The sequence below is a fragment of the Lactuca virosa genome, chromosome 5, assembly GCF_052849685.1.
Source record: "Lactuca virosa cultivar CGN04683 chromosome 5, Lactuca_virosa_CGN04683_v6, whole genome shotgun sequence".
Lineage (NCBI taxonomy): Eukaryota > Viridiplantae > Streptophyta > Magnoliopsida > Asterales > Asteraceae > Lactuca > Lactuca virosa.
The window spans coordinates 50,074,723-50,085,522 of record NC_136430.1 but is presented as its reverse complement, the minus strand read 5'-3'; the positions used below and the strand labels follow the sequence as shown (position 1 = coordinate 50,085,522).

The 10,800-nt window shown below is 30.9% G+C and overlaps 2 protein-coding genes across 2 annotated transcripts; both read right to left on the bottom strand.

Moving 5' to 3' along the window:
• Nucleotides 1-6,278: 6,278 nt before the first annotated feature.
• LOC145111247 (uncharacterized) lies at nucleotides 6,279-7,070 on the bottom strand. Its single transcript, XM_079047544.1, has one exon. The coding sequence runs from the start codon at nucleotides 7,068-7,070 to the stop codon at nucleotides 6,279-6,281; it is 792 nt and encodes a 263-aa protein (XP_078903670.1).
• A 20-nt stretch (nucleotides 7,071-7,090) lies between these two features.
• Nucleotides 7,091-8,404, bottom strand: LOC145111246 (uncharacterized). The gene has a single exon (XM_079047543.1). The coding sequence runs from the start codon at nucleotides 8,402-8,404 to the stop codon at nucleotides 7,091-7,093; it is 1,314 nt and encodes a 437-aa protein (XP_078903669.1).
• Between the last annotated feature and the right edge of the window lie 2,396 nt (nucleotides 8,405-10,800).

Genomic DNA, 10,800 nt, shown 5'->3' with positions numbered 1-10,800 from the left:
CCAACTATAGTTATGGACTTAGACATTAATCCAACAGTTATAAAACGTGCCTTTGTGTATGATTCAACAAGTAGTTAGCACAAGCATATGAGTCAAAGTTTATCCATTCCTTTTACCCTTGGAGGATAAAAGCGATATCTGTGGTCCCCTCAATGATTCAGTGATGAAAAACGTCAGTGCTCGGGCGGGCCTGGACTGATTTGATTTGTTCAATTAGTCAGTCATCATAAATCGGAAATCAGGAAACAACAAATGGACAGAGAGAATGATTATAATCCATGTCTCAGTCCATATGATATCTAGAATGGAGGAATATATGATCCTTTATCTAATGGACATGTCATTGACTTGGTCAGAGTTCGGTAGCGGCTTTTAGGAGCTACGATTGCTAGTCGGGATCTTGGAGTCATACGCAATAATAGTTTTAGACTTATCCAAGTGGGAGACTATTGGATTAGATGTCTAAGCCCATAACTATTATCAGTATGTATTCGACCCGAGAGTAGCATGGTCCATTTGGGTTGCATATCATCAGGACAATTTGTTAGGATGGACTTTTGAGAGAAGAGGTTATATATGATTTATTAATATATTATATGTTCTAATATATTAATATGAAATCATATGTTTTAATTAGTGTTGATGAAGAATTAATTTAGTGATCAAAAGATACTAATTAAATCTATGGGTACTAATTATGGTAATTAGTTATATTTATATGTGTTGGGCTTATAATCCATGTTTGACCAAGTTTATGTATGGATACATAAAGAGTTGGGACATATGAATCATGGATCATAAAACCCATTGGTATGGGTTCGGGTTATACCCATGACTCTTAGAATTCAACACATATAAATACATATATGATGACCTAAAACCACCAACCCCAGTGTATGTGCATGTTCTTGGAGTTCATGAAGGTTTTAGAGTGCATGGAGATTCTCTCTCAAGTCCTACCTTTGTCCTTGATGTGTTGTGACTTCATTTGAGTCTTCCACACTATTGGGGCTAAGCTCTTAAGGCCAAATACATCAAGACTTCCAGCCATATGAAAAGGTATGTTACACTAACTAGTATCTTGTGTAGTTTACAGCTTTATATGCTAGTTATAGGCTTAATACCTTGGAAACACCTTTGCATGTATAATTAGTGAAAACATAGATCCAAGGTATTTAGGGTTGTATGTGCACCATAGGATGTTGTATTATACTAAAACCCAACAGTTAGGGGTTACTTTTATAGCCTAGGGTTTCATCCATGCAAACCCTAATTCACCATAAATCTTCATGTTTCATAGGCCTTTTGGGCTAAACCTTCATGGACTCTCATAAAGGTTTAGTCCAACCCTAATCAACATTAATCATTGGTCTAAACTATAAGTATTACTGATTTACCTAATCAGCTCCCATAAATTTAATCAGTCTCTTTTGATCACTAAATTAATTCCAAATTAATTCTTGATCAGTACTAATTAAATAATTTGATTTCTCAATTATTATATTATACTTATAATATATTCATAAATCACAAATAACATCTTTCTCAAATATCCATACATAAATTATTCTTATTTTAACACAAAATTCATTAAAATTAACAACTTATTACAGTCAATTCACAACTTAATACAACTATTTCATAATTTAATACATAATATTCAAGCTTAATATAATAAATTCATAGTTTATGCACAAAAGTTATACATTCACAACCATATCTCAACTTAAAACTTATATTTATAGCTTTAGATCTATATAATAATGTTTCTTTTAAAGTTTATTTACAAAAATATTCACAGATTAAATTGTGTATACTTTATTCAAAATTATATAAAATCATACTAAATCATGCATTCACAGCTTAAAACTTATGTGTTTCATTGAAGCAATCATATATGTGTAAAAAATCCTGCATTAACAACTTAAAACTTATTAAAAAAAACTCATGTATTCACAACTTAAAATTTATGTATTTTGTTGAAACAATCGGATATGCTTAAAAATCATGTATTTATAGCTTAAAACTTATAAAAAAAATCATATATTCACAGCTTTAAACTTATAAAAAATCATTTATTCACAATTTTAAAACATATATTTACTTATTGATAACAGTTAAAACTAACGTTAACATAACTAAACAATAAATGAAACATTAATCATAATTTTAAAACACTAAATTAACATTATTTGAGAAAACACTAACATTAAAAATATAAAACTTCAAAAAGAAAATAATGTATTCACAAGATTCGCAGTTTAAAATTTATGTTTTTCATTGAAACAGTCAGATCTGTTTAAAAAAATCATGCATTCACAACATAAAACTTATAAAAACCATGCATTCAAATCATAAAACTTATGTCTTTCATTGAAACAATCAGATCGGTGTAAAAAATCATGCATTCACATGTTAAAACTTATAAAAATGCATGCATTTGTAGTTTAAAACTTATAAAAATCATGAATTCACAACTTAAAACTTATAAAAATTAATGCAGTCACAACTTAAAACTTATATTTTCTTATTAATAACATTTTAAAATTAACAATAACAAAACTAAACACTCTAAAAGTTTAAAACATCAAAATCACAATTTAAATAAACCTAAATTAATATTATTTTTGTGAAAAACCTAACATAATAAGAACATCTAAATTCAATTCACAACAAAATAATCATAAAACATAAAATGTGAATAACATATTTTATGCAAATATTATTTTAAAAAAAAACCAAACTTGGATTCATAACTTAATAGCAATTAAAAAACAATTACCAAAATGAAACAACAAATGAGAGACTAAAACATTATATTCACAGTTTAATAGAAGGAAAAACAATAAAAAAAATTTGTATACCTGATGTATTTCACTAGATATATCAGCGAGAAAAAATGAATTTGATTTAATGGTGTGTCACCGGTGTGGCGAGCCATCATCGATGGCGGTAGTTGATAACGGTCGCAGATCAGGAGGCATAAATCGTAAATCTATCGCTGGAGCTCATAGATCGAGAGGCATAAATAGTAGATCTAGAGGCAAAAAACGTTGATCTGTTGTCAGAAATTGTTAATCCATCACCGAAGATCGTAGATCTATCGTCAGAGATCTTAGATCGTAGAGGATGTTGACTAAAGAAAGAAGATCAGAGAAGCTTTCTCATGCTCCATCAGATCTTGAAGTTGGAGGGCTGGAGACGAAGATCTAGACCGAACCACACATTAGATCTAACCAGATTTGAGAACCTCATTGTCTCAAGTTTTAGGTCTATGAGTATCGGTGGTTTTTGTTGGAGAAAAATAAAAAGTGAGCGGTGGTTTCAAGTCGGTGATGTTGTGGTTAGTAGATCGGAACATATCTGATGTGCACAGAGGAGGAAAGAAGTGGCGGTAAGTCTGTGATGTGTGATCTTGTTGTTGTAGAAGTAAATAAGAGATGTTTGAGAGAGTTTTCAGTAACTAGATGTTTTGTTGTAAATGAATAAAACATCAGATCATGAAGAGCACAATATGATCTTAGGATTAAATATCTAGGTTCTTATTTTCAGGTATTTACCATTATGTCATTCTATTTATTGATAGACAAAAATGTCCTTTATATAGTTTGCAAACATATATTTGACAAAAATACATGAATACCTTTATATATAAGCTAAATATATAAGTTATTAGAGTTGTTAACATTTTTTTGTTCTCATTTAATATATATATATATATATATATATATATATATATATATATATATATATATATATATATATATATATCACAAAATTATGTCCGTCTCAAATGAACTCTTACTTATATATAGGGTTAGGTTCATTTGAGACGGGTCTAATTTTGTGAGACCTTGAGACTATTTTTTCAGTGAAATATTCTAATATTCTGTTATTAAAAAAAAATTAATATATGTAATATTATGATATTCTAAAAAATAGTTTTAACACATTTTACATTGAAATATTTTAAAAGCGTATAATATTAGAATATTATACATATTATATTTTTACGATGACTAGAATATTAGAATATTTCACTAGAAAAAATTGGTCTCACGGTTTTACAAAATTATGTCCGTCTCAAATGAACTCTTTTATATATATATATATATATATATATATATATATATATATATATATATATATATATATATATATATATATATATATATATATATATATATATATATATATATAAGATTTATTTATCACGCTACAATACTTTTGCGGTATGTAATCCATCAACTTTAAACCATACAACTTTAAAGATCATAAAATAAATAAATAAAAAGATAACTTTTTTAGGTGTATTATACACACATATCATAGTAACTTAGAAGTCCAAATCGTATCCGCGAAATATTATTACTTAATTTCTTGAAGTTGACCAAAATCATTTATATAAGATCTTAATGTTAAATTTAATCAACATAATTAAATAAGGGTAGAAAGAAAGTCGATAGATTAGAGAATCAAATCTAAGTAGATCTTATTCTTAATTCCTTTTGAAGACCACAAACTATTATGCACACAAAAATAATTAGAGAATTATTGATCCACAGTATAAGTCAAGCATACACACTAACTAATGCATTTAAAATGCAAAACATTTTTAATAATTATGATATTAAAGTATTAAATAAATATCATATGCTCTCAAAAAGGCTGAAAGTTCAATAAAATAAAAACAAATCAATAATTTTTCTACTTAATATATCAGCCGCGACGAACTCTAGATGATGCATCAGAAATTCGGTTTTTTGGACTACTTGACTCAGTTTGACCTTATCCTAAAATCCCTTTTGTATGACAATGTTGGTGGGTTATTGACCGTTTGAAACTATCATGTGACAGTTTTTAGACATAAAACTATATATCCAATTTTGATCATTTTATGGTACTTCTGGAAGAACATTTTCATAAACATTCTTTAATTCTGAAAAGCTCTGAAGTTTATCCAACTGAGTGTTCGATTTGTACTATCGAAATACTTCAAATTGATAGTGTTTCATGACATTCAGAGAATCAAAACAATTCTTTTCATTGACAATATTAACAAAAGTAACATATTTAACTTTGTTTTTTAGTTTTAAAGAATTTTTTGTCTCATTAAAGGGTGGCGAACGTTGGTATTCTAGTAAGAATTGTTATTTATTCCAATTTGCAAGATGCAAAATCATTCCTACGAAATAATTAGCTCTGATTTGCATATAACCAAATGAGTGTGAATGGATCTGGGTCACATTTTTCATCATCAGTTGTTCAAGTGTTCCAACATACTGGCACGAAAGGATTCCAAAATTATTGCAAATATACTAAATTATATATATATATATATATATATATATATATATATATATATATATATATATATATATATATATATATATATAATATATATATATATATATATATATATATATATATAATATATATATATATATATATATATATATATATATATATATATATATATATATATATATATATATATATATATATATATATATATACATACTAGCGGGGTACCCGCGCGATGCGGCGACGGCTATTGTTCCTTTCGACAAAAAGTTTCTAGGCGCCAATTAGTTGTTGTTAGGTGAAAAGTTATCTCGGTGAGGTGGTGCGACTGTAATCGTATATGATAATAAATGAAAACCATCATGTTTCCAATCTTCCTCCAATATGAGAGTTTTTTCTTTTGTTGTTTATAAATTTTAAAAGGAATCAAAATATGTTTTCTTTTTTACCAATTCATACAACAAATGCTTATAATCATTTAATGTAAAAGACTTGTTATTTTTAATTTTTTTCACAAGAATTATGTAAAAACATTTCATCAAATTCATAATTAAATGAATAGTTATATTCAGGAATGGTTTTTTTCATTGAATTTTTTCAATTAGTTATATATAGAAAATAAATATTTTTAAGAACACAAATAATTTGAAAAATATCATTACCATTTTAATATATATCGATAAGGTTTATACAAAATTTGATCTTATATATCACGCAGAACTTCTTGATACACCACATTTGATGTGTAAATTCCTCTCCCCTGAAATTCTTTTGTAGGTTTCACTAAGACCTTTGTATTCTCACGGGATATCCCTTTGGAAAGCGCCACATAAAGTTGTCCATGCGAGAATACTGACTCTGGTAGATAAACACCAACGTTTGGAATTGTTTGGCCTTGAGCTTTATTGATTGTCATAGCAAAGCTAAGCCGAATTGGAAACTGTTTTCTTTTCAATTTGAATGGAAACATGTCATCATCGGATGGACAAAGAGGGATTCTTGGTAAAAAAAACTCGTTTTCCGGCATGAAGGCCAACCGCTATTTCCGCATCGATCACGTTCATCTGAAAACCTCTACATATCAATCTTGTGCCATTACATAAACCATTCGAAGGATCAATATTCCTTAATAGTATTATAGGGCATCCAGTTTTGAGTCGAAGGTAATGAGGAGGTAAACCACTGATATTTATAGAGTTTAAGAATTCCATCGGATAGAAATTGTTCTTATCATCTTCTGCCTCATCAAAACTATAGTAAATCCTCTCCTCTCCACAAAACCTATCAATCAGTTGATCATTAATTTCATCAACACTTTCATTTTTTGTTGATAGTATCGCCCTGGAAATAATATACTCTGAAGAGCCTCCATTGATGTGCAAAGAAGGAAAGATTGCATTAATCAACTCGTTTTTTGATTTGTCTTGGTCGGTGTAAGGAATGCACATATCATCAGGTATTCGGACAAAACTTTCATCGATGGTTTCTTCATCTCCGTTGCCAATTCGTATCAAAAAATCTGAAAACCATGGATCGGCCAGTGCTCTCATATTTATAGTTAAACGTATTTTTTTAATCAAAGACCAAAGAGGTGACATCCTCAAGCTGGCTTCTATAATCTGTGCTCTAGTACCACGTCTGATTACTGGTAACACCTGCCTAAAATCACCTCCCAAGATCGTTATCTTTCCACCAAAAGGGAGGCTCACCTTTGTAATGTCTTGCATCGTTCGATCCACCGCCTCTATTGCTTGCCTATTCGCCATTGATGCTTTATCCCATATGATTATTTTGGCCAAACGAAGTAGTTGAGCAACCCCACTTTGCTGATTGATTTTGCACATTGAGTTATATCAAGATTTATCGGAATCTTAAACCGCGAGTGAGATGTTCTCCCCCCGGGCATATTATTAGCTGCAGCACCAGATGAAGCTGTCGCAAGTGCAATATGACCATGGGAACGAACATCGGCAAGTAAGGCTTTGTACAAAAATGTTTTTCTAGTTCCACCAGGACCATCTATAAAAAACACACCCGGACGATTCTGATTAACGTGGGTCATGATCTCATCATATGCATTTTTTTGGTCGGTATTGAGAGAATCTTTTGCACGAAGGTGTTCATCATCCACAACGATGGAGTATTCCTCTTCGACCTCGCGATAATCTCTAGATTCCAAATTGATGTTTGTATTTAACATAGGAAGATCAAACTCATTGAGATGCTTACCCATAGATTGCAAAATTATAGAGATATCCATAAGAACCATGGTTTGAACTCGCTCAACACTTTCACATTGTCGCATATAATCTTCAGAAAGTGAATTATAGTGGTCATCCCATAACTTGCGAACATCTCCGGGTTCGCAATAAATGAGTATAGTTGCAAATAACCTTCTAAGAGCACCTGGAAATTGATATAATGAAGCCTCAGTAAGACATTGAGATAGGTTATCATCGGTCTCTATTAACCCTCTCTCAAGAGCAGCTTTACGAAATGTTGGATGTAACATGTTGTTCACCGTGTAAAGATCTTCAAAGCATGTTGGCCCTCTAACATGTGATAGGAGAACCCGTAGGTAGTATCTCTCTCCTTCGGCAGGGTTAGCAGAAACCAATCGGCCTCTCATTGCTCCTTTTTTCCTTTGCTTCCAACAACGTTTGGTTGAATTCCATGTAAAGTATCTTGGGAATTCTTTATATAGATATTGCCTCGCAATCTCATCCATTTTATTCATGTCAAAAAATGCGGTCAACATTGAACTCTTATCTTTCTCCCTGTCCACAATATCAATCATTGAATCATTATCTGAGAATCTAACCAATTGTTGGTTCGGGAGATGAAGATGAAAAGACATGACGAAAGGGTGGATTTGAGAAAGCGCAAAGCTAAAAATCCTCCATATTGCCTCGGGGGGGGGGGGGGGGGGTGAGACGTAACGTGCATCTTGATATCTTTTAATCTCATTGATGATGGGTTCCGCTCCATCTTGATCAATGTGGACAACTTGTTTGTCATGTCCCTTGTAAACGTATTTAAAAGCATATTTCACAGATTTTATGCTCGAGCAAACCTCGACATTCATGTGGCAATTGAACATCATTAACAGCTTCGGGTTATATGGTACCACCCATTTGTTATCAAGTGTATTTCCTCATACGTTGACCTCTATCCCATTGTTTCTCCTCCTATATAATGGATATGAGTCTTCTCCTTGTGTCGTCGCTTATTGTCTAGGATATCTCCACCGACATTGTTTTGGCTCTCCTTGCATACATGGACTGGTTTCTCGTAAATGACCACAAGGACCGTGGATCATGTGCTTCACAACAATTTCGTGCATTTTGGGATACTTTTTCGGATCGTGAAGTTCAGCACACACCATTTTGTCATAATGGTCAGCATTTGTCATCTTGTGTTCTGGTCTCATTATCAAGAGGAAATGTGCATGTGGCAAACCACGCTTTTGACTCCTCTTCTGATGTAAAAAGACGATATAACTCATCAGGAATTTGGGAAGATGCCAACTTTGTTTTCCCACTCATGCAACAAAAAGTAGCGAATTCATGTTTGAACCGTTTGGCTCCACAATGAACACATATATTACTTCCCTCCAAAATAGAATGTACTTCAGGGATACCATCGAAAATAGAATGGTATGGATCCTCTAGAAGAATGTCATCTGGAATTACTTGATTGACATGGACCTCGCTACAACCTCCAACTTCTATAATATATGAAAAAACAACTATTTTAAATGAAAGATAAAAAAGATGTAATTGTTCATTTTAAATAATGATGGTTTATACTAAAATTTGTTGTAGAATTAAATTAGGACTAACCATCTAATGTTTCGTGTGTTAACCCCGAATATATTTGGTTGTTTTCTTCAGCACATGTAACATGATGTTTGTGAATGACCTCTGCAGTAGCAAATATACTTTCATTGTTTCTTTGTTGGTGATCTCTTTCAAGCATTCTCCTTTTTTCTTTGTTGCGTTCATAATACTTTTTGTTAGTATCTTTCCTATTTTGAGCAGCTTTATCCTTACTACGCGGCATAATATTTTCTTTGTCTCTGGCTCGAGTACCATGTGAGGATGAATGGTTATTTGCGGATAGCATTATTCCACCACTACATTGGTTTTCCAAGTTTTGTAATGGTACCTTTTCTAATTGTTGTTTGGTCTTAATTCGTACATAATATTCACGATTAGCTTTTTTTCGTTTTTCTGCACTACTTTGGGGTTCCTCACAAATAACAACCTTTTGCTTTTTGTTTTGCGTAAATCGTGTTTTCCAATATTCTTTGTTGTATCGTTTTCTTCTTTCTGCAAAAATATTAATAATACAATCCTTTTTCTTATAAGTTTTTTAGTTCAAAATAAGAAAAATCAATATATGATTATCATTAATATATTATGCATACCTTTTTCGATATCTAAAGAAATTTGGGTCAAATCGCCATTTTCATTTTCATTATCTTGGGTCCCCGTTTCACACTATAAGTTTATAAAACATAAATAAAAAGCATATTATATCTACCAACTCAATACATAAATTTGTTCAATACTTGAATAATATAGATCAAAGATAATAAATTGCAACATAATAGATATATTAAGGTTACAACAACAAAATACCAATAGCTAATATTCTTACATAAAAAAACCACCACCAAACGTTCTTAAGTTTTTTATTTTTAAAATTGAAATACATAATTATATCATCCATAAATCGCCCTAATAGCATTTGCTTCTGCCATAACCGGCTTATATGCAACCCTCGAAATGGAAGTAGACTCCAAAAAGTTCACTGAAATTAATTTTTATACATAAATACTTCATATGGATAATAAAAATAATTAATTTGTTAAATGATTTGAACTGAAAAGTTTATACTTACTCCCCCCTCGGCTTCAATATTTAACACGAGATACATATATGATCCATTTCCCTTGAATTGATCGTGCGAGTTTAAAAGGTAAGGCTTCAGGACCATCGTTCAAAATAAGCTGAATTACATAGCCACTATAATAATTTGAAATATTAATTTTAATAGTATTTATAATTAAACTCTTAATAATAATAATGATAATAATAATATAAAAGCTTACGATTGATCTTGAAGAAGTAAATCAACCGCATAGTCATGGTGTAAAAGACGGCCATCAATAACTTTACCAACAACATCTAAACCACCATTTAAGTAAAACAAATTTTAGTTATTTTTAAAAAAATGAGTTAAATATTATATTGTAATAACTATTTAAGAATTACCGATCAGATTTCGTTTACGTGGATTTCTCACCAGATATTCAATAGACTCAACCAATGGATAAATCGGAAAATGATTTTCAATGACCGGCTCAAGTAGAGTAAATCGGGTAGCTTGGTTGACAATTATGACATATTGATCATCAACAAAGTTGTATCCTTTATACTTGGGGAAGTCACCGGGAGTGGAATTCAGTTTAAAATGATTTATAGAATATAA

Excerpts from the sequence above, each read along its gene's own strand:
- LOC145111247 (XM_079047544.1), bottom strand. The coding sequence starts at position 7,070 with ATGGCGAATAGGCAAGCAATAGAGGCGGTGGATCGAACGATGCAAGAC.
- LOC145111246 (XM_079047543.1), bottom strand. The coding sequence starts at position 8,404 with ATGTTCAATTGCCACATGAATGTCGAGGTTTGCTCGAGCATAAAATCT.